Source organism: Orcinus orca, chromosome 15, assembly GCF_937001465.1.
Source record: "Orcinus orca chromosome 15, mOrcOrc1.1, whole genome shotgun sequence".
In the NCBI taxonomy this organism is placed as follows: domain Eukaryota; kingdom Metazoa; phylum Chordata; class Mammalia; order Artiodactyla; family Delphinidae; genus Orcinus; species Orcinus orca.
Window position 1 is genome coordinate 62,837,501 of NC_064573.1, and position 24,400 is coordinate 62,861,900.

Consider the following 24,400-nt stretch of genomic DNA (forward strand, 5'->3'; position numbering starts at 1 on the left):
TAAAATAATCATTTTATTCCATTAAAAACACTCTCCCTGCATCTAAAACTATGTCCATAACTTACAATCTAAATAAAAGCCAGTTAACATAAATAAGGAGAAGGAGGTCACTTCTGAGGAAATCAAACTCTGGAAAAGAGAAAAGAAAAAATAAATTTCAAACAATTCTGATGGTTCCCCAAGTCAAACAAACTGCCCAGGCCTTCCCACTGCTGTGCTGAGCGGCTGCTTCTGAGCAGCCCCACCACTGACAGGTGGTGGGTAGCATCCGCCGTCCTGTCTGCTTGAGTACCTTAGGCCACACGGCTCCTGGCACCTCCTCCCCTTACAGCCTGCCTGGCAGATTGTCCAGCCTTGGCACTGCCCCCAGCACGCTGCCCCTCACCCTCCCAGGCTGGCTCACCTGGTGCCGTCTTGGTGGCAGCTCGCACATGGCCCTGGGATCATCACCAAGCAGGCTGCAGGGAGGGGTCTGCCTCAGATGCCAGCCCCACTGCCCGAGACCCCCATTTGTAACCTTTGATTTAACCCTCCCCCCCCACAAAGGCCCTTGCTGAGGCCCAGCCCTTGAGACTCAAGGGGTGTCAGCCCCAGTTCAGATGAGGACAGGGGGGCAGCCTGGTGAGGCTCCCCACAGACGTCACATAAGACCCAATCTGCCCCCAGAGCCCTGTGCCCCCCGAGAGAGGGGCTGGGGGAGGTCCCTGAGGCTCCTAGGCCATTCTCAGCAGAGCCCACCAGGGCTCTCACACTCCCAGCTCACCAGGGACGGGGGACGGAGGAAGGACCCTGGGCCGGCAGGAGGGACCCCCCACACTGGAGCCTGGACAGGGCCCGTGTGACACAGCCACGACTCCAGCCGGGGGTCAGGGAGATGCCGGGCAGGGCATCCGCTGTTGGGGGCCTGGGCTGAGAAGGGGTCACTAGACAGAGCAGGTCCCCGGCCCATTTCCCGAGGGCCCTTGAGAAAGAGGTGGTGTGTGAGGCACAGGGGACAGCGCTGGCGGGAGCGTTGCGCTGCACTGTCACAGCGACAGCCGCAGGCGTCCAGGCTCACATAGGGCCCATGGTTTATAATTCCCCACTGAGTGGCTGCTACCAGCTTGGCCTTCTCAGAAGTCCAGCACATGAGAGCCCAGATAGACACCCTGCGGGCTCCAGCCCAGGGCCTGACGCTGGGGTGAGGGCAGCCCCCGTTCCCGGCCACACCTGGCACCTTGTGATCAGAGGAGGGTAAACGCAGCTCCTTCTGAAGGGATCCCAGGAGCTTAATGAAATTAGATCCCTCAAAGTGGCCCATTGTGGTCCTGCCACCAGCCTGGGGACAGGCGTCCCTGGGAACAGGCGCTGGACCCCATCTCCGGCCTCAAACCCAGGTAGAAGCTGGGCTTTGTGGCAGGGCCATGGGAAGCCACCAGCACCCCTCCCCCATGACTCACCCTAGGACAGGAGGGACACGAGTGCGTCCAGGAACTTGCTGCGGTCCTCGGCTTTCAGCTCAATCACTGAAGTAATGAAAGGAAAACATCACTGGGACGGGAGGAGCAGGGACAGAGCTGGGGGAGGCCACCAAGTACCAAGTTGACTCCCGCTGCCCGGCGCCCCAGTGGCGACAACCCCCTATCACATTCCAAAGGCGCACTTGGCTCCCTGGTGGCCTGGGGTGCTCTGGATCATGAGGCCTATTTAACCGGCCTCCCTGGCTGCCCTGTCGGTGCAGCTGCGACTGTGGTCTGTGGGCAGGACCCTCGGGGCAGCCAGGGGACCAGCGGTGACACTCTGAACACCACAGCCCTGGCAGAGAGGCCTCCCTCCCACCCGAGCGGTCAGGCAGGAGGCGGCCTTCCATCCTGTTCTGGCCAGTCTCTCAGCTTTGGTGTCTCTTCCGTAGAAGGGGACATGGTGCAAATTGACCCATCTCTGGGGGCCATCAGCCTCAGACAAGCACGGGGCCTCATCAGACAGGACAAAACCAGCCAGCCTGGCCCTGCAAGCTGTGGGTACCTCAGGCCTCGACTTCCTCCACACCCCCTGCAAGCCGCCCACCCCTGGGGGAAGCCAGCAGCTCCCGGCCCTCTAGTCTTCCCCATGTGGGAAGCCGGGGCATCCTGCAGGCTGGCCAGCACCGCCTGTCTGCAGTCTCAGGCATGAAACAGGAAGTGGGGGGCTGCTGCTGGAGGGGTCCCCCCACCACGGAGCCACAGCCTGAGTCGGCCCGGCAGGAAGATGCCAGCTCTAGACTCCAGAGGCAATGGGGTGAAGGCGGGTCTTGGACTCAGAGACTGGTCCTCGTTAAGGCATCAGTGGTGATGTGAGAGGTCCTTTCTGAGAGGTGGGCGCTATGGGCTGAAGGTGCCCACCTTGCTATGGTGACAGCCTAACCCCGGCACCTCAGAACGTGAGTGTACCTGGCAGTGGGCTTTTACAGAGGTGATCAGGTCACATGAGGTCACTAGGGTGCGACCTGATTCGGTCTGACTGGTAACCTTATAGGAAGAGATCAGGACACAGACATACAGAGGGACGACCACGTGGAGACACAGGGAGACGACGGCATCTACATGCCTAGGGGAGAGGCCTTGGGAGGAACCAGCCCTGCTGACACTTGACCTTCCAGCCCCCAGAACAGTAAGAAATGCATTTCTGTTATTTCAACCCCCCACTCTGTGGTGCTTTATTACAGCAGCTGGGGCTCACTAACACAGGGGTAAAGTGCCACACATCTGAAGACCAGAAAGTAAATATGGCCAAACATGCCATGTTCCACACTGGCATCCGGTGGCCTACAGATGTGGCCCCCCCAAAGCCACCATGCAGCAGCGTCAGGGCACAGTGGTGGCCAGACCCCCAAGCTCCTTGGTGAAGTGATCTCAGGGGCTGGATCCTAAGGCCAGAGCCAGGTATGCCTGTCAGGGCCCAGATGGGGTGCAGGGCCTGAGGCCAGAGGACTGCTGGCAGGGCACCCCCGGCACTTCCCTGGTTCCAAGGCCAGCACTGACCTTGAAAGGGCCTCAGTGCGGCGGACTCTTACCTGAGAGATCGAAATGGTTATGCAGTGTCCGGGAGTTGGTGCCCTCCGCCGCCTTCTCAAACGCCCGGCCAAAAAAGCTGGGGACACACAGAGGCACATTGGGGGCTGTGCCTGCAGTGGACCCTCCCCGCCAGGGACACACCAGACTCCTCACTGGCCACAGCCCCGAGGCCTCAGCCCACCCTCTGGACGGCCACTGCCTCTCACTACTGCTCCCATGTGAGCCCTTCTCAGCCCTCAGGTGGGCGTGTCCCCTGGTGCCCCCCCAGGCACCGTGCTGGCAGCTGGGGCAGGTGAGAGGCAGAGGTTCCATGGAGCCGTGTGGGGATGGGGTCCTAGACACACACAGCAGGTGGGACCAGGGATGAGGGGCCCACAGGGCGGTGGGGGAACAGGAGCTCCTTGGAGAGCAGCCTGGATGGAGCTGCCTCGAGGGAGGTTTGGTGGGGACAGTGGGAGTGTGGGGAAGGGGCTCCAGTGCCTGTCGTGGAGAGCAGAGGGCAGAAGGCGGGCAGAGGAGGGCAAGTGCTCCCAGCCTCCACGGCCACCCTCACAGGAGACTGTGCGCGGCCACCGAGCTCACCGCCAACTGGCCCAGCCATGCACAGACTGGCAGCCCGAGTGAGGACACAGGCGGCTGGGGTGCTGCCTTGGGAACCCTGGCTGGCTCCCACCCATGTAACTTTGGATCTGAGACCCTCGAGGGAGCTTTGGAAAGCAGCCCGGCAGCAGGGAAGCACTCGTCTCAGAGGCCACTGTCTCCCTACTCACGGCTCAATGGCCTTTGCAGACGCAGAAGGTGGTCAAAGCTCACAGTGGCAGAGCTGGGACCGATCCAGACCCAGGGTAAGACCCAGACCTGATCCAGATTTTCAGTGCAAACTGTTTGCTCCTCAGAGGAGGGTTCAGGCCCAGGGAGGGCTGAGGGTTTTGCCGCGGCCGCAGGGCCACGCACCTCGCCGCCCATCCTGGGTGTGTCTGACCCTGGCCGGCCCTCCTCAGGGAGCTGGATGCCCTTGCCTGGAAGCTGGACGTCCACACCACACCTGTACCCCCCACCCCATGCTGGGGTGGGAGCTCCCAAGAGGCCTCAGGCTACTCACAGGGAGGAACCCAGGTTACCTGGAGCCCAGAGACGTGCCCTCACCGGTGAGCCCTGTGCACTGGTGTCTGTCCTGGGCTTTCAGCATGAGGCCCCAACTGCCCTGCCACCCTCAGGCTTGCCTACCTGCTGCACCTCCCTGCACTCTGACCCTGCTCAGTGCATGCTTGATGCTGTCCCACCCTGCAGCCCACGTGTGTAAGCCCCACCACCATGCTTCATGGTGGAAAAGGCCATCCCTGGCCTGGCATTGAGACCGACCCCCCCATAGCCCCGGGCCCCAGGACTCACTTCTTTCTGTCGGAGCTGTCGGTCTCTGGGGGGATGCCCACCATGGTTACAGTGCCCTGCTCCGCGCTCAGGGGGGCGGCCATCACCAAGGGCAGTAGCTTGCAGCGCCGGTTCTTCGTCTGCAGAGGGAAGTGCACCTCGGTCACAGTGCCCAGGAGCCCCAGTCCCTCGCTCCCCAAAAGCCTCCAGGGACTCCCTCTTCCCAGAGACACTCAAGTCCCCACGCAGCTTGCCCCCAGCCTCCTGTGCCCCTGGCTGTTCCCTCCCTCACCTCCTTTAGGTCCTAACACAGTTGTCACCCCTCCAGGAGGCCCTCCCCAGCACCCCCCGCCCCGCCCCACCCCGCCTGCACTGAACATGAGCCCCAGCCCTGCGTGCTCTGTGAGGCCCCCCCCCCCCGCCCCGCCACTTGTCCAAGTGACCTGGGTGGTGAGTGATGGCACGAGGGCTGGTGGGAAGTGGAGGGTTCAGGGCTCAGCGGAGGAACACAGCTCAGGAAAAGGGAGGCACCTGCCAGCCCCTGGCAGGTGAGCAGCCCCCGCACCCCAAGGCCAGTGTCTGGCACCAGCCACTGCCCCCCACCCCCGGCTGCTGTGTTCCCACCCTCACCGAGCACACGAAGGACTTCAGCAGGTGCTTGCTGAGCAGGCTCAGGGCAGCTGGCCTGGAGAACAGCATAACGTCTGGCGTGCCCTGCAGGGATTGGGGGTAGGTGGTCAGGGGGCGGCCAGCAGGCGGGGCTAGGGACGTGTCTGTGGGGAGCTGACCTCCATGAGGGAGCAGTAGAGGAAGGGCCCCTGGGAAATGATGAGGTTGGTGCAGAGGCAGCTGGCGATGGTCTGCTGTGTGGCGCGCAGCTGCTGCTTGGCGAGCTCCAGGCCGCGATACAGCTTGTCCAGGTTCCCCCTGAAACATGGCAGGCGCACGGCTCCATCACTGGCCGCAGACCGGACACCTGGTTTCTGGGTCAGAGGGGCTGTGGAGCCAACAGTTCACTTCCCTCCCTCCCCAGCTCCCTTTCTGGTGAGAGGAAGGAATAAAAAGTGTCTAAGCCCACAGCGATGGACAGGAGAGGTGCGGGGGGGTGGGTTCCTGCTGGCATCAGAAGACCAGAGATTGGAAGCCAGCAGAGGTGCCTCCTAGAAGGTGCTGCAGGGCTCTGACTGGAGAGGCTTGGGGGCACTAGGGATCCCGCCACCAGACAGATGGATTTTTACCCTTCCCCCACACAAAGGAGGGTTCCGTTCTGAACACATTAAAATGAGCCCTCTATGGAGAAGTTAGGTCTTCGAGCAAAGCCTCTGCACCCAGGAGGTAAGGGTCCCAAAGTGTCACATGGGCTTCCCACCCACCAAGATGAAGTGATGCCTTCCGGCCAGCAGGCTTGCCAGGCTTCCACAGCCTTCCCCCCCCCGTCCCTTGAATGTGGAGGACCACCAGACATTTGAGAAATGCCTGTGGCCTGAAAAACCAGCCCTAGTGGAAACATAATTTGGAGACCAAAAGAAAGCTTAAAATGAAGTCTAATTAGTATCTTCAGAGAGATTTGGGCAATACATTCGTAAACCAAGAACAGGATGCTATGAAAAATGATCAGAAACCAGGAAGTATTTGTGGAAAGTAAAATGGTTGCAACAAATAAAAAATTCACTCCAAGTCAAGAAAACCTTCCTTACCACAAATAAGACAAACACATGGAAAATATAAGGCAAAAATCAGAGACAGAGAATCATTCCAGGAAGTCTAGAAAGATTAAGAAACAGACATATGTGTGGGGGGAATAGTAAAGGCAGAGTATGAAAGCATTTCCTCAGACTAAAAGGGCTCACCCAAAACCTCAGTCTAATGCATGAAACAAGATCCACCCCACACACAACTAGATATTCTGGAACACTGAGAATCAAAAAAGATTCCGAAAGCTTCTGGTGGGGGTGAGGGTGCATTTACAGAGAAACAAAAACCAAAATGGCTCAGACTTCTCATCAACACCACTGGCTGCTGGGAGACAGGCAACAACCCTGAATTCTGCACGAGCTAAACCAGCAATCAGATGAGGGCAGAAGATACTGTCAGATGTGCAAGAGCTCAGAATGTTTACCTCACATGTGCCCTTTCTTTAAAAGTTGCTTAAGAATTATGTTCTAGCAAAATGGGGGAGTAAAAAAAACAGATGAGGATCCCAAGATGTGCTGGGTCCACCCCAGTGGCACAGTCTGGGCCGCCAGTGGTGGCGGCGGGTGGCAGGACTAGGGAGCTGGAGCTGAGAACAGAGCCCCAGGCTCTCCTGGACAGAAGGGGCTCAGGGAATGAGAGCTGGGAAAACCAGATATGATAAAGGAGGCAATGAAGAGCTCCCAGGAAAACAAAGAGCTGAGCCAGAAAGGAATGGGATCACCGCACATTAGTGACTCTGGAATATTTTATTAGAGCAACCAAGTAACACTATTTATTGATCTTCATCTTTGAGAATCAACCTACAGCCAAAGATGAGATGACTCACATTCTGTCCTCTACCCCACTTTTGTTAACCTTGAACATGAGAAAGTATTTTCACATCCTGGGAGGTATGGGGGAGGAGAAAACGAAGGATGCCCAAACCCTTTTCTTACCAACTAGGGAGACAAGAGATGCTGGTGAAAGAACAAGACCGAAGTATGTTAAGGTTACAAAGGAGCTAAAAATAGTGGCACAACTGTACCAACAGGAGGGGAAGGCGCACAGAAATGGGATGAATGCTCTTTTGTCACAGCAGGAAGTCAGCAGACAATGGCTAAGACTGGCCCATCAATTCTGAGAGGAGGCGGAAACAGTCGGCAGTATAGTTTTTTGATTTCTCCATATTTCTAGGTAAAAACAGAGCAACTACATTACAAAACCAAAGACCCAGGACCTACATTTACAACACAAAGAATGCGGAACACCACAGACCCCAAACTATAGGCAGGTGGGAAGAGACCCTCAACTGGCCACCAGACGTGTGGGAGGGAGCAGAGAAGCAGAGACCTAAGAAAGGTGAAACTCCAGGCAACTGGGGACAGTGGCCAAAACTTAAGATTTTTGCGCCACGCAAGAGAAGGTGAGTGTGAGGGCCATGGCAAACACCAGGGGGCTGGAGCAGGCTAGCTCCCCGTACCAGCCAGAGCTCCTTTCCACTCTGGGCCCCTTGCTAAGGAGAGACGGCTACAAGTGGAACTGAAACTGGGCAAGAGAAGGACAATTCAAAAAAGGAAGGCAAAGGCACTGATCAAACACACTGGGATTGTCATGGAGGTTCTAGCCAGGCAATTAGTAAGAAAATGAAATAAAAGGCAGTTAGATTGGGAAAGAAGAAGTAAAACCATCTTCATCTGCAGGTGACATGATCCTATATATAGAAAATCCTGAAGAATCCACTAAAAAACTGTCAGAACTAATAAGTTCTGCAAGTTTGCAGGACAAGATCAGTATACAAAAACTGATTGTAGTTCTATGCAGTAGCAATGAGCAAACCAAAAATGAAATTAGTAAGTTGATTTACAATAGCATCAAAAAGAATAAAATATTTAGAAATAAATCTACTAAAAAGTGTACAGTTTATTCTCTGAACTATAAAACACTGTTGAAAGAAATTAAAGAGGATCTAAGTCTATGGAAAAACATCCATGTTCATGGATTAGAAGACTTAATATTGTTAATATGGCAACACTCCCCAAATTGACCTATAGATTCAATGCAATCTGACTTCTTTGCAGATATTAATAAACTAATCCTAAAATCCACGTGAAAATTCAAGGAACACAGCATAGCCGAAACCTGCTACAAAACTACAGTAATCAAAGCAGTGTGGTACTGGCATAAGGTTAGACACATGGATCAGTGGGAGAGAAGTGAGAATCAAGAAATAAATTCCCACATGTATGGTCAACTGATTTTCAACATGGGTGCCAAATTAATTCAATGGTAGAAGAAGTCTTTTCAACAAATGGTGCTAGAACAGTCAGATGCCCATATGCAAAATAATTAAGCTGATCCCTTCCTCACATCAGATACAAAAATTAACCTCAAGTGAATCATACACCTAATATAAAGGCTAAAACTATAAAACTCTTACAGAAAACAGAGGTGTAAATCTTTGTGACCTTAGATTAGACAATGGTTTCTTAGCTATGACACCAACAACAAAAGAAACAAAAGAAAAAATAGATAACCCAAACATCATCAAAATTAAAAATGTGCTTCAAAGAACATCAAGAAAGTAAAAAGACAACCCACAGGATGGGAGAAAATACTAGCAAATCATGTATATGTTGAGAGACATATTTAGAATATACAAATCAGTTCCTACAACTCAGTCATTAAAAGACAACCCAATTTGGGCTTCCCAGGTGGCGCAGTGGTTGAGAGTCCGCCTGCTGATGCAGGGGACACGGGTTCATGCCCCGGTCCAGGAAGATCCCGCATGCCGCCGAGCAGCTAGGCCCGTGAGCCATGGCCGCTGAGCCTGTGCGTCCGGAGCCTGTGTTCCGCAACGGGAGAGGCCACAACAGTGAGAGGCCTGTGTACCACAAAAAAAAAAAAAAAAAAAAAGACAACCCAATTTAAAGAGACAAAGGACATACATTTCTCCAAACAGGATATGCAAATGACCAATAAGCACATGAAAAACTGCTCAACATCATTAACCATTAGGGAAATGCAAATCAAGGCCACAGTGAGACCACGTCATACCCCTAGGATGGCTGCGATCAAAAAGTCAGACAGTGACACGTGTTGGTGAGGATATGGAGAAATTCAAACTCTCATACACTGCAGGTGCGGATGTACAATGGTGAAATCACGTTTTGGAAAACAGTCCAGCAGTTATACAAAAGGTGACACACAGAATCACCACATGAGCAGGCAATTCCACTCGCAGGTATATACCAAAGAGAGAGGAAAACATGTCCACACAAAAACTCACACGTGTGTTCACAACATCATTTTTCATCACCGTTAAAAGGTGGAAACTACCCAAATGTCCATCAACTGATGATGGATAAATAAAATGTGGTCTATCCCTATGATAGAATATTATTTGCAATAAAAAGAAAGGAAATTCTGACACATACTATAACACGGATAAAACTTGAGGACATTATTCTAAGCAGAAGAGGCAAGGCCATAAAGGATCACTTAATGTCTGAGTCCATGGATATGAAATGTCCAGAATAGCAAATCTATGGATACAGAAAGTAGGTTATTGGTTGCCAAGAGCTGGGGGAGATGGGAGATTTAGGAGGCGATGGCTGAGGGGAGCAGGGTTTCTTTTTGGAGCAATAAAAATGTCATAAAATTAGATAGTGGTGATGTTTGCACAACCTTGTGAATATACTAAAAGCCACTAAATTGTACACTTACAATGGGTGAGCCACAGAGTATGTGAGTAATAGCTTAGCAAATCTGTTTAAAAAAGTGTGCTTGGAAATGGACCAGGAAACCCCAGAAAGCAGGCGCCTCCACTTCTAACACTCTGAAGCTGGAAAAGCTGTGTGAACCATACCTCCCCCGAAAAAGTCAGGAAGACTAAACTCACAAAAAAATGAGCAACGATCAAATCCTCTCAGTTATCATCAGGAAAAAGAACAAGGAGGATAGTCTCCCTCTCAACAATGAAGGTTAACTAGAAAGACACGCCCCCAAAAGACCAGAACTGTAATATTCTGTTTCAAAACAAGCTGAAAGACATTAAAAAAAATAGTACATCTCAGGAAGTGAGATAAGAAAAAATTAGAAGTCAAAGAAAAATAATTGAGAAATGAAAACTAAACTAGAAGAAACACAGGAATGAATAAACAATAATGCCTGAAGGGGTATGGGAGGTGAGAAAGAAGAAAAATTTTTAAATCAAAAAGAAAGAAGAAAAGGATTCCAAAGAACATGACACATACTGAAGACGGGCACGTGTCTCGTGCGCCCCCAGCTCAGGTGGACTGTGATCTGGATTCCTGCAGACACAGTCACCCCCATGCCTGGGGGCCCTGTGACCTGCCTCCCTGGCAGTGTAGGGCTGAGGGCCGAGTGGCCGGTGGGGATGGGGGCCCACGGCCAGGCCCACTACCTGGAGAGACTGTCCAGAGCCTGGATGAAGTTATCCGTCCCAGAGCCGTCTTTCTCGGGGCTCTCCATTAGCGACATGGTGGCAAAGACCACATCACTGGCCAGGAACTTATGCTTGAAGCCAAAATGGATGCTGAAAGTCTGGATGCGCATGTCCTTCATGCTGCAACGGGAGGAAGTGACACGGCTGTCGTTCTGCACGTGGCCGAAGTGTCCTCGAGTTGGGGTGAGCTCTCACACAGGCCAGGCCAGCACTAATGCTCCCTCCCCAGCCCCCATTGATGCTTGCAGCTAGCCATTCCCGTCAGAGAATGGACGGAGTCAGGAGGCCAACACACCAGCCTTCAACCAGGGTGCTGAGCACCCGGTACAAAGCTGTCAGCCCGTCAGGGCAGGGCATGAGCTAGCTGTGTGTGTGTGTGTCAGGGGGTGGGTACGGGGATGTGGGTGTGGTCCTCTCCTGCCTGCGCCCCAGGGCGCCAGGAGCAGCCAGGCCCGTGTCCCTTCAGCAGCGTCAGAAGACCCGGTTGGGCAGAGCTCGCCTGAACCTGGCCCCAGTGGGCCCTTCCAGGGTCCAGTGATGGACAGTCCATGTTGACCTCAAAGGTCTGCACCTCGGCCCCAGGATGTAAGGATTCTACACTTTTCAGGCACCTTAAATCCTAATTTTAACCCAAAGAGAACTAAAAACTTCAGGGAAGGCTAGTCAGGTCACAATCATCTATGCATTGTTTTCTGCATTATTTTTAGAATGTGATTAAAGCTGAAACCTTGACAAAGCTTAATCCAGAGAAACATGTGTTTACCCAAATTTATTGGCAGACTCTTCAATCATCTCCCGCAAATTCTCCTTCAAGGAGACGTCCATGGACTGAAACTTCTGCTTCACCTGTTTCAGGGGGAGACTGGGAAGGAGGAGCACCAGTCACAGGAGGCGTGATGCCACGGCTGATGTCCCGGCCTGGCCTTCAGACCAGATTCTGGGATCGAGTGAGGAATGTGGGATAGAGCAGGAGTGGGGGCTTTCCCCCAGGGGAGGGGGGCCATGGGGGGCAGGCCTCGGCGCTCACTCACCCCACATCCGCGAGGAACTCCTGCAGCCGCTTCTGCCCGTGAAGAGACCAGAGCTTGAATCTGGCCGCGGTGTAGCACGTGTTACACAGGCTGTCGTGGAGGGACCAGTGCTGATAGAGCGCCAGGCGGAGGCTGGGCCCGCGGTCAAGGAGCTGTGGCTGCATAGTGACCCAGGCCCCCGCCCTGGGACCACCACCTGTATAACCAGTCAGCCCCCCCGGGGACCTGGAGCTCTTCGACCTTAGTTTAACATGACCCAGACAGCTTGGGAGATGTGGACACACAGCCTTATCCGGGGGCCCCTGTGGCCACACAGGACTTGGGAGGCACCACTGGGCGTCGCCAGTTCAGGCTGGCCTCCCACCCGCTCCCCGCGGGCTCCACCTGCCTGGGCCTGTGCTGGGATCCCCTCAACAAAGCCTCATCCTCACTCCACTCCTTGACAGGCTCTTCCTCACTCCTGGGGCCACAAGTGTGGCTAAGAGGATGGTCCTCGCCCACGCCGAGGGTCTCTGGGCATGCGGCGGCCTCTGTCCTCTGTGATGTCCCTCCTGCTGGTTGGGCCCTGGGGCCACTGTCCTTCCTGCCCGCACCCCCAGCGCACCCTGGTCCCTGGACGTCACGTGTCAGGACCCAGCTCCTGGTGGTCGCCCCCTCCCGGAGCTTGGCTGCCCCACACCCGGCACCTCTTCCTAGACTTGTCGTGGGCACCCCCACCTGACCCGTCCAAGCCATGTTCACTGGTCCCCAGCTGTTCCAGGGCAGGCACAGGCCGGCCCCACTCCTACCATCGCTCTACCCGCCACCAAAGCAGCGAGACCCCTGTCACAGCTGCCACAGCCTATCCCCCCCATTCGGCAGCCCCGGGACATTCAAGTACCAGGAACCAGCTCCTCTACCTGCACCCGTCCATAGCTCCAACCCCTCCCTGGAGCTCACCTCACGGCTTTTGCAAGGCCATGGGATTGCCCAGGCAGCCCTCCCTCTCCTGAGGGTAGCTGAGTCTCCCCTCTGACATGGCCTCACCAAGCCTGTCCTGAGCCCTGCAGCCGGCCCGTTGGCCCGGGTCGCCCCCTCGAGGCGCCACATCCTCCTCGTGAAGTGTCACTCTCTAATTGCATCTGCTTGCTGCTTCCCAGCCCGCTCGGCAGGAGTCTGCGAACCCTCTCAACTGCCTGAACCACCGTGGCCCCATGTGCACTTGCCTGTGTTCACCCAGCACCCATGCACCCTGATACACGTGATGCTCCTGAACATGGCAAAGCCATGGACGAGCCAGGCAGGGCCCACGTCCAGGACTCCTGCTGCACCCACTGGGCCCTCTGCCCAGAGCCTCTTGTCCCGGGGATACAGGGCTGAGCCGTGAGGATACTCGTACTCGAAGGAGATGCGCATGCAGTCGACGGAGAGCGCATGTTCCTCGTCCTCATGCCGGTGGTTGTGCCGGGACACGTGCCGCTGCAGGATGCCCACGTCGGTCACGTACTTCATCCTGGAAGACAGCACACAGCCTGGGGCCCCCTCCGCCCCTCCTGTCCAGGGCCCAGGACCGCTGCTGCCTCTGCAGGCAATCGAGGGCCAGGCTCTAGCCTCATCTGCCACCCCTGTGCAATCTCTCCTGGGCAGCAGCTGCCCCGCGTCATTTATTTGAGGCCCCCTAGGGTGGGCACAGAGGGTGCCATGGCCCACCTGCCAGCCACGGTCAGTGGACAGACCCCATAGTGACAAGACGCCCAGCACAGGAAGTGTTGGCGAGGAGAGCAGGAGAAGGCAGACCCCGTCCAGGTCCACTTGAGGGGCCACCCAGGCCAGCGTGGTGCCCAGCGTTGTGCACCTGACACCATCGGCAACACAGGAGGGGAGCAGGCTAGGCCCAGGCCGTGAGACTCGGGACCCTCCAGTGGGCAGGGTGGGAGGGGCAGCTACCGGGGCACAGGGGCCTCTGCAACCAGTGCAGGCGGAGGCTGTGCCAGGAGGCAGGCACGGGGCCCTTGGATGGGGTTACAGTTCCCACCTGATGGCACCAGAGCAGCAGGAATGAGAGGGGCACCGGCTCCCCCGCCCCTCCCAGGTGTCTACATCCTTGAGTCGGACAGACAGGAACAGCAAAGCCCACCCACCAAGGACAAAAAGGGTTCGGGTCCACACCAGCCCTCCTTGCAGGCCTGTCCAGCCTTCCCCCAACCTTTGAGATCACGCCTGCCTGCCCTGGCAGGCCTCGGGGCCCTGGCCCCTCCTCCCAGCCCTGTGTCCACTGGGCACAGGGGTCAACAGACAACATGAGAGCCGGGAGACCGGGCCCCTCCGCTCATCTCAGGCTCCACCTGCTGGGCCCCCGAGGTGGATGAAGCATCCACACAAGGCCACACATGACTGCACCAGAGGTCCAGTCCTGACAAGGACCCAGGCCCAAGGCAGCCCCTCCTCAAAGGGCGCCGCAGGGACGCTGCCCCCAGCCCACCACTGCAAACCCGGCTGCGGTCGACCTCAGACAGCCCGGGGGAGCGCATCCTTACTGGGTGATCTTGTCTTGCACCCACTGGTCTGTTAGTCCAACAATGGCCCACCTGGAAGGAGAGGAATGGAGCCGTGAATGGGTGGGCGGCACTCACAGGCATGTCCTGCCAGCGTGGCCTGACCCAGACACTCCGCTGGACCAGCGGTCCCGCCCTGCGGGTGAAGAGGTTCCAAGGCTCCCAATGCGGTGTCACTGCTGTGGGGCTCTTGGTTCCCAGCAGGGATCCCCTATGACAAGAGCGGCAGGCCCCACATCGCCTGTGTCCCGGCTCGCCTGGCCGCACGCCACCCTTGCCAGCTCAGGGCGACAGGGCACCTCTGGGCCTTGATGTGGCCAGTGCCTGGCCCTGCCCCGGCCGTCCTGAGGCTCTGACTCAGCACAGACCGTCACCTTGCAGAGGAGAAAACCAGGACCTAGAGCAGAATGCTGAGGGTGAAGCAGGCCAGACCCACACACTCCTCGCTAGACTCTGAGCCTTTAGTCCCCAAATCAACCCGCGTTCAGGAGCGCAGTGGGCCACGCACCCCCGCTGGAAGCCCCAGCAGCAGGCTCAGAGGCAGGCCAGCGGCTACTCCTGTCCCAGAACTACCCCCCGCCAGGGTTGCAAAGATGCTTGGCGACAGCAGCCTTGTTCAAACCTCACGCTCAAACTGATTTGGGTAGCAAGGCTGGGCGGGTCAGCTGGGAAGGGTGGAGAGGCCCAGGCCCCTCCCTCAGACCCTCGGCACCCCATGACACTCCCCAGTCCCCCCAGGAGTCTGTGTGCAGCCGGGGGCCCCAGTCAGGAAGATGACCAGGGCCTGCACATGTGCAGAAAGGGGCTGCACCCGGCACTCCCCTGGCAGTGGGGACCCGCCCTGGCTGTGAGGATGCAGCTGCTCATAGGAGGGCCTCACGCACCACAGCATGTCGCTCAGGTCCTTGGACATCATCCACGCCAGGTCAAACATCACCATGGCCGACTGCAAGAGAGACAGGCTTAAGGTCGGGCAGCCATGCTCACGGCAAGGTCAGGATCGTGCTGCCCGGGGCCCTGGGACCATGCGAGCAGGGTCTTTCCCACAGGGCTGTCTGTGGATGAAGTATCCAGCTCCCATGAGCAGACGGGCTGGGTCCTGGCAGAAGATGGGAGGATCAGGGTCTGACCAGAAGACTCTAAATCCCGTTTGCCCTGAGACATTGGGCTTCCTTCAACAGCGCCAAGGAGACTGGTTTCCGCGGGAATTTCTAGCATCTGAGGAGCCGGGCATCCGTTCCTGCCCATACCACCCACCCCTCCTACGGCTTAGGATCCTCCACTTGCCAGGGCAGAGAGATGATCCCACAAAGGGCAACGGGGCCTTGACCAGAAAAGGGGCTCTGGAGATCTGTGCTCAGGGTCCAAGGCCCCAGAGCCAAATTCTAATGCTAAACACAGGATGCTTTACTGGAAACTTATTTTCTAGGGGTCCTCAAGGCCCTGAGCTCTGCTCAGTGATGCCAGAGTCGACACACTGGGTTTTCTGTACGAAACTCTTTCTGGAACACATATGCTGGTGGGCCTGTGTAAGTCCAGAGTTCTACCTGCTTGCACAGAGACTAACAGACCTGTTCTGCACTTTTTTTTTTGGCCACGCAGCATGCAGGATGTTAGTTCAAACCCAGGCCCCTGGCAGTAAGAGCGCCAAGTCCTAACCACTGGACCGCCAGGGAACTCCCTTGTTCTGTACTTTTGATCATGAACAGAAATAATAGCTGCTGTTCCTTGAGTACCTCTAGGTAAAAGGAACTGTCCCAACAACTGCCTCTGGAGTGAGGGCTGCTCTCTTCCTTTTACTGAGGAGGAGAGGCTCAGAGAAGCTGCATCCCCTGCCCAAGATCACAAAGAGGAAGCTGTGGGGCTGGAATTCATACCAGGCCTTCGTGGCTCTAAAACCTGTGCTCATTCCTCCTCCTGTTTTAGGACAGTGACCCCTAGAGTCCAAACGTGACCAGGATCCCACCTATCTGTACTTACCGATGTCCCATGATATTCGTACTGCTCGTAGTCAAAGAGTATGTCTCTTCTGTAATGACACAAAACGCGGGTCTTCAACAGGAAGCAGAACAGGAAGACAAATATTGGGAAAAATGCTAAAACTGGACGGTACCCAAGAAACGCAACTGAAATAGTTTGTTTTCACTTATTGACTCTTCAAGGAGTGTAGACGTACAATGGCTGGGAAGGGAGTAAACGGGCTCAAACCTCGTGTGGCTGCAGAATATGTGAAATGGCACAGCCCCAGAATCCCCCCCAAGAAATGATCCCCAGAAGGGAATTCACGGAACAAGCAAGACAAGACGGGCTCTGCGTGCAGCCTATGTGTCACAGGAGGATGCTGGACCCAGCCTCCAGTTCACAAAGAAGGGGAACCGGCCAGTTGAGCACTGGGCAGTTGATAAAGGCTTTTGGAACCATCAGAACTATGATCCTATTAAGAGGAAAAATGCAAAATTAGGTGTGATTATGTAAAATGTGCACAAGTACAGATAACCCAGGAAAATCAACCCAAAGCCAGAATCTCTTCCTATTAGTGAAAGTGGGTTATATTCAGTTTTCTTTCCTTACACTTCCTGAAATGGTTTTACACTGTCCTTCCACGGGGGTTGGCTGGGGGCACAGCAGGACGGGGGCTGGGTACTCAGACCCTGCTAAACCTCCAAGGACTGTGTTTAGCAAGGAATTCCCAGCTCTAGAGCACTGCTCCACGGTTTGCCTCAAGCTAGAATAACCTCTCCAATGTTTTCATTTTAAAGCACTTCTGTTTTTTAATTTGCAACAGGAAGAGAAGGTGTGTGTAACTTAGTTTCCTTTTCATACTTTTTTCCTATGAAAAGTTTTACACAATTGCCATCTCTTGAATTTGTAAATAAAAGTATCTACATTTAGAAAACTATGAAAACAAAGGACCAGGGCCCTCACCCCTAATGGATGGCATGTGCTTGGGAGACCTTCAGGCCAGGCCCGGCCTTCGTGGGACCAGAGGGCGAGACAGAGGGGCCCTGAGCTCCTCCCCAGTGCAGGGCCACCCGCTCAATCCTGCAGACACTGGCGCAGAGGCTCTAAACCGAACATGTGATCCTCAAATAGAAAAGAAAGGGGCATCGCTGACCCGCTATCCCGCTGCTGGACGCAGCCTCACCTCCGAGCCTCCCATTCTCTTCGCTTCCTCCTCTTCAAGGTTTGCTCCGCGATCTCCTGATCCACGACAAAGAGAACAAACGGTTGTGCAAAGGAGCCAGGAACTCACCCCACAGCCAGAGAAGGTTCTGATCTGGCAGAAGGCACAGGGCACGAAGCCTGCTCCTGGGGAGGGAGGCGCTGAGGGGGCAGCTGGGCCCTCTGGCCCATCAGCACTGCGGGTGCATGGATGTGGTTGGCCGCCGCCCCCCCCCCCCCCCCCCCCCCCCCCCCCGCCAGAACCTGCTCAGGCCACACCCCGAGTCCTCCATCCCAGCACGGAGCAATCCACCAAGAGCCCGCCACTGCCTCCTGCTGGCTTTCCCACCAGATTAAAAAGAGCTCACACTTCTACATCCAGACCCCACCGTTTCCAGCGACTATTCTGATCTCACAGGCACAACCTCATTCAGTTCCCACAACAAAGGCAAGGGGGTGGGGGGACGGCAGTTTTAAAAACTCGCTTCTGGAAAGATGGTGTACGTGTATTTTTCTCTATACATTCATTAAATATACTTAAAAACACCAACATCACATATTATAAAAAAAAAAAGATTCTGAAAGGTGAAGAGGAAGGCTGACCAGCCAGGGATCCTGGGACCTGAGGGATGTCACAGCATGAGTTCCCTGGATTTTCTTTTTTGTTCATATATCCCAGACTTGGAGCTGAAGAAGCCGGCCACTTGGAAACACCAACAGGTACGAAGAAAAAACTCCCCAACAAAAGCCAAAGAACCATGAAGGAACAGCCTCGGAAGACAGGAAACTTTTAGAGGATAAGTGCTTGACTCCAGGACCACCCCCTCCAGCCCAGCGCAGGTCGCATGGAGCCCAGCCTCCCCCGATGAACACCTCCCATCTGTAACACCTCCTCCTTCTACCTGTGCACTCCCTACACCCTCGCCAGGGTAGAGTCAGAGGCCAGGCAGGGAGCCTGGAGCTTCCTTACCTAGTGGTAACGCGAGAAGCTGGGTCAGTTGTAGATTGTTGGTTGGAATGTAAAATGGTACAGCCGCTCTGGGAAAGGTTGGCAGCTTCTTAAAAAACTGAACACATAACTACCACACAACCCAGCAAATGCACGCTTGGTCATTCATCCCAGGGAAACGAAGACTCGTGTTCATACATACAAATCTGCACACAAATATTTATAGCAGCTCTATTCACAATAGCCAGAAACTGGAGACAGCCCAGATGTCTGTCAGTGAGTAACTGGCTAAACTGAGGCCGGTCCACACCATGGAACATACTCAGTAACTAAAGGGAACCAACCTGATACACCCCAAGGCCTGGCTGAACCTCCAGGGAATTATGCTGAGTGAAAAAGCCAATCCCCAAAGGTTATTTACTATATGATTCCATTTATATAATTCTTGAAAGGACAAAATTATAGAAATGAAAAAGAGTATAGTTGTGGCCAGGAGCTAAGGAGGGGGTGGGGGCAGGAGGGAAGTGGTGTGGCTATAAAAGGGCCACAGGAGGGGTCCTTGTGGTGACGGAAATGTCCTGTGTCTAGACTATTTCAGTGGTTGTGATGTTGTGCCATAGTGTTGCAATATGTCACCACTGGGGGAAACTGGGCAATGTATGTAACTGATTTCAACTCATTTCTTACATCTGCATGTGAATCTACAATGATCTCAAAGTTCAAAGTTTAATTTAAAAAGGCAAGTCATGGTCCTGATGAGGGAACTTCTGGGGGATGACAGAACTGTTCTCTATTATGATGTGGTGGGGGTCACATGGCTTTATACATTTGTCAAATCTCATTGAACTGTACACCCGGTGAATTTTATTGAGTAGAAGTTATACCTTAGTAAAGTTGACTAACAAAACCCCCAGGGCCCAAGAATTCTTTGACCCTCCCCACGACGCACAGTGGAGTCCTGTCCCCTCCCCTCGTGGATGTGGAACTCCAGGGCTGATCAGGAGGGCTCAGACAGCTCAGTATCAAAAAAAACCCAAACAATCCAATCAAAAACTGGGCAGAAGACCTAAATAGACATTTCTACAAAGAAAACATACAGATGGCCAACAGGCACACGAAAAGATGCTCAACAGCACTAATCATCAGGGAACTGCAATTCAAAACCACAATGATATCACCCCACGGCTGTCAGAATGGTTAGTATCAAAAAGACCACAAATAACACATGTTGTTAGGATGTGGAGAAAAGGTAACCCTCCAACACTGTCGTTGGGAACTAAATTGGTGCAGCCACTATGGAGAACAGTATGGAGGTTCCTCAAAAACTAAAAATAGAGCTACCATATGACCCAGCAACTCCACTCCTGGGCATATATCTGAAAAAAACAAAAACACTAATTCAAAAAGATACATGTACCCCAATGTTCATTGCAGCACTGTTTACAATACCCAAGACATGGAAGCAACTTCAGTGTCTGTCGACAGATGAATGAATAAAGAAGATGTGGTGTGTATATACAATAGAATACCACTCAGCCATAAAAAAAGAAAAAAAAATGGAATTCTGCCACTGTGACAACATAGATAGACCTTGAAGTATTATGCTAAGTGAACTGAGATGGAGAAAGATAAAAAATAAAATAAAATACCATATTATTTCACTCACACATGGAATCTAACAAAACAAAATAAATGAACAAACAAAAATAAACTCATAGATACAGAGATTTGTTACCAGAGGGGAGGGGGCTTGGTGGGTGGAGGACATGGGTGAAGGGGATCAGGATCCAGCATATGGTGGTAGATGATAACTAGGCTCATGGTGGTGAGCACTTTGCAGTGTACACAGATGTTGGATTATAATGCTGTACACCTGGAACCTATATAATAAAAAGAAAGAGCTCTAAAAAATCAAAGATTAGAAGATAAAGACTAAAAGTTGGCTGGAAAATAGAACAGATAAAGAGCCAGGCAAGAGGAAAGAAATCTCAGAGTGGGTCTGAGAGGTCCCAATCAGACGATCCAAGACTCTAGAAATAGCAGGCAGGTGAGGAAGCAGGACACCCCCCCCAGATGGACAGTGTCCAGAACATCCCAAACATGGCCCTGAAGGGCTCCTCCCAAGGCTCTGGTCAGGCCAAGGATGAAGGGAGGACCCCAAACATTCCAGAGGCAAATCTCAGCCTGCACACCAAGGACCAGGGGCCAGAGGGCATTAGCTTCCTTACAACACCGAGCACTAGAATAATCTCATCCCTTGTGTGGGGGGAGCAGCGCCTCCCACCTGTAATTCCACATCTCGCAGAAGCCACCAGTGCTGGATGCTACAGCTCAGAGAAGTCCAGAAACCTGCCTGAGGCCACACAGCCAGGGGATGGCAGAGCACAGAGTTGGCACCCACACCTGCTGCCTCCCATCTCTGCCTGGGCCCACAGGCTCCGGGCTGACCCCTGACCTCGGGGAGTGGTCATTTCCTCAAGACCGTGTTGAGAGGCCCAAACCCACCTCCTCCACCCGTGCGCGCTTCTCGGAAGGCTCTGACCCCTCGTCACTTTCGTTTCCCAAATGTTCTTTATCCTCCTCTTCATCCCTAAAAATGTCGTCATAGGCGGGAACTTCAAGGTCATCATCTTGTTTAATGAGCAGTTTGATCTAAGATTAAAACAAAAAGCAATCAATCCCCTCTGTCATTCATGGAAAACTATCCATCATGTTTTCTCTCGCAGTCTTATTTCTCGATTGGCCACAGCGAGCCGCTGGAATCTGCATGCTATTCAGTGCACAGAAACTACGGGAATTTGAAAACTACCTACAGTCATTAAGTTTGGAAAAAAACTTCCTCTTAGGCCACATACTCAGCCAACAAAACGAATGCCTTGTACCTCAGCCTTTGACAGAGGACACGGAGATCGGTGACCTTGAAGCGAGCAAAGCTCCTGTCTCTAAAAGAGGCCCTTCACGTGAGAGTTTCAGGGCTGATGCTTTGTTACTGTGGATGCATGCCCACTGCTGACGGGTCAAAGAGCACGTGTGACAGAGCCATGGCAGGCTCACAGCAGCCTCACACCACTGTCCTGCTGGTCCCCACACCACCCTGGATGGGCAGAGTGCATCCTAGCCCCATTTATAGGGGAGGTACCTCTGAGGTCCCCCAATATTCAATAAGGCTGGGCTGGCCTGAGCTTGGAGTGCAGACTCAGGGCAGGTTCTGGTCCCTACACCTTCCAGGACAACGAATTCCATACACACCCTCTGAGCACCTCCAAGGTTAGGTGCCATGTTTCTCATCAAAGATGGACAAGACCAGGTTCTGTCCTCAGGCTGCTCCAGCTCTTATAGGGGAGGTGGACACGGGCCTTGTCAAGAACACCAGGCATCACATTGTCCGCAGCATAAAAGGGAACAGACAGACGGACAGGAGAACTCAGGGGAGACATGGGCCCCGAAGGCCGGCTTACCTGGGCATCATTGTACACGTTCACGACATTGACTGGCCTGTGAGTGTCACACACGAAAAATATGGTGTCTTCATCGGGTTGAAGGATATCCAACAGGTCCACGTTAGCACCACAGTTTATGAGGATAAAATAGTGGAACTGAGAAAAGGACGGGGACCCTGTGAGTAAGCGCGTGGGGGAGGCCGTTTGTCTTCAGCACTAGGCCCGAGTCCTGCTGAGACACGCAGCCCCTGACGCATGGCGAGGCGCTGACAGTGAGGGGCTCCAAACACGGCCACAGCTGGCCTGTGCAAGTGCTTTAACAACTCCATATACCATTTCATTTCCACCGCGACATTGTGAGGTGGGTTCCATGCCTGTCCTGGCTTCAACGAGGAGGAGGCAGAGGATAAGTGTGCCCGAGTCTCAGGCTTGGGGTCAAGAAGGTGATGTGGATGGACCAAGAGTTCAAATGCATAACCGGGTCTCTTCTGATCTGTCACTGTACTGTGACAAATTGCCTTTCTGTGCTAGTAGCATGGCACAGGATTAAATTTCTATCAAGTCCTAGGTAGGCCACACTTAACAAGCACCTAAATATTAAGTTAACCCTTTAATTACATCCTATCACTATAGAAAACCCTTTCCTTATAAATATTGAACTGGCAGAGGTCCCTCTCATGATGACAGGAGCACCGGGTGAGGACTTATCCCTGCCAGACAGTCCTAGATGTGGCCAGAAACTCTAGGGACCCTCTTCCAGACTCCAGTCTCTCCCTGTGGGGCTGTGGGGTCTCAGATGTCCCATCTCTCATTATAGCTCCATGCAGAGGTGGGAGGAGGCCTGGCCTCTACTGCTTAAATTTCAAAAGGAGACGGTATGTTCCTGAATTTCAAGCTGGAAACCTGGATATGTTTTCTTGGAGAGATAAATATGAAACAGTAGTCTAATCTAAAGTAATTTTTACAAGGCCATATAAAAAACAACCTGCCAAATTCCAAGCACCTTACGATGAAATGTATCTGCAACACAAGTTCAAAGTTAGAGGCTGTCCATATTCACTATCTCTATTTTGTTGTCAATTTTGTCTCCACAATTTGAGGGTAAGTCACCTGGACATATAGCTCACTTTTCTCTTCCGAAGAAAGTCGGTAGTTAGAAATACATGCAAGCTATTGTATACATAGAAAGAATGCTCAGTGTTAAGAAGTTGTAATTGAGTAAAAAAACCCAAATATTCTCAAATGCATCTCTCATACCTGTTCTTTATGCTCAAGAAATGCAGTTTCAAGTTCTTGCCACCCAGAAACTGGAACCAGCGTATACTGCACGTGGTCACACTGGAACAGGGCCTGGAGAGAGATTTTTTTTCAAAACCTATTGCAGCTAGGATGTCTGCAATCTACCTTGAAATGCACTTAAAAAAAAAAAGATGAGAGACAAACAACACGTGATAACCTAAGGTTAGTGAAATATTTATGTCAGCAAGTAGGTGATGGGGACATGAATGTCCACTGAATCATCTGGTCAACTTTGCTGAAAATCACCAAAGGAAAACTGAAAAGCTGATGGTTTTTCTATGTTTTCTGAGAAGTAGTTCCTGACCCAAGGGCCTCTGACCAAAGCTCATGTAAACCTTGCACCATATTCAAAACCGAACCAACGATCTTCCCTAACAGGCTAAAGAATCGAGTATCTCCAGAATCGCTTATGACACCACTGTGCCCTCGGCTGTCAGATTCCTCCGCTTCAAACCCCACACGTGAGAAGCCGCCACAGGTCTACGGATCCCTCGAATGCAACCATTCTGTATCCAGGTTGCTACAGAGATACTAACTAGTATCCCTGCCTTTTACCTAGTTCCCCTCTAACCTACCCAACGCCGTCCCGCCAGGGAAGCAGCCTTCTGAGTCCCCGCCCCAGGACGAGCTCTCGCCCGGGATGGGGTCCTCGCCCCGCTCCTCCCCCGCGCCCCCCGCCCGCCCAGCCCGCGGGCCTCACCTGAAGGATCTTGCAAGCGCACAGAGCGTCCACGTCCGAGGCCACGAAAAGAAGGACCCTCTGTCGGGGGAGAGAGGGCTGAGCGCGGCGTCCCGAACCCCGGCCTCTCCCTCCCCCACGGCCGCGGGCCCTCGTCCCTTCCCCCAAGCCTCGGGGCCCAAAGAAGGTTTCACCTGGCTCTGGAGCACCTCGTAGAACTCCTTGCGGAAATCTGACACGAACATGGCTACCGCGGCTAGACACCACCCTAGCTCGCGCAGAAACCCCGCGAGCCCGGCGACGGTCAAGACTCCCGCCAAATCAGCGCTCTTCCGATTGGCCCGGGGGCCAACCAACAGGGACTCCGTTCCCAGCCTTTCCTCCTTTCTGATCGGTCCACGCTGGGGGCGGGCACTAGCGCTCCGCCATTTACGGCTGGAATAGTCCAGCCCGCCCTCAAAGAAGCGTCATCCACGGGCCGGACGCACTCGCGGTTGCGCAATTCAACTCTGACTCCGTTTACTCAGACAACCTACGCTCGGCGGACATCTTTACTTTGGGAAGAGAAGAATACTCCCCCCAACTGGGACCTGTAGGGAAAAGAAACCTTCTCGCCACAAATTAAATTCATGTATATGTCAGACAAGGGCCTCAGTTTAGGATTTCAATGGGCTCTCGACCTAGTTCGAGAGAGAAAGTGTGGCTTACTTCCGCCCGAGTCCTCGATGGCCGCAGCAGAGGCCGGAAGGTGTGCGTGCCTTCTG

At 53.6% G+C, this 24,400-nt stretch overlaps 1 protein-coding gene across 3 annotated transcripts; it reads right to left on the bottom strand.

Moving 5' to 3' along the window:
- Window positions 1–24,196, bottom strand: CDC45 (cell division cycle 45). 3 transcript variants are annotated; one of them, XM_033439562.2, is made up of 20 exons: window positions 23,831–24,143; window positions 23,658–23,717; window positions 22,916–23,008; window positions 21,677–21,814; window positions 20,724–20,870; window positions 17,253–17,308; window positions 16,088–16,136; window positions 14,992–15,053; window positions 14,090–14,140; window positions 12,946–13,065; window positions 11,574–11,705; window positions 11,306–11,404; window positions 10,501–10,662; window positions 5,192–5,330; window positions 5,034–5,117; window positions 4,425–4,543; window positions 3,032–3,108; window positions 1,440–1,505; window positions 404–458; window positions 1–129 (listed from the first exon to the last, which is right to left on the bottom strand). In XM_033439562.2, exons 1-18 carry the CDS (start codon window positions 23,879–23,881, stop codon window positions 1,441–1,443), a joined length of 1,704 nt encoding a protein of 567 aa, XP_033295453.1. In that variant the 5' UTR covers window positions 23,882–24,143; the 3' UTR covers window positions 1–129; window positions 404–458; window position 1,440. The 3 variants fall into 3 exon arrangements, with proteins under 3 accessions (XP_033295453.1, XP_004276047.1, XP_049554190.1); XM_004275999.4 differs by lacking the exon at window positions 404–458 and having other exon boundaries at window positions 23,831–24,149; XM_049698233.1 differs by lacking the exons at window positions 1–129; window positions 404–458; window positions 1,440–1,505; window positions 3,032–3,108 and having other exon boundaries at window positions 5,192–5,386; window positions 23,831–24,196.
- Window positions 24,197–24,400: the final 204 nt, after the last annotated feature.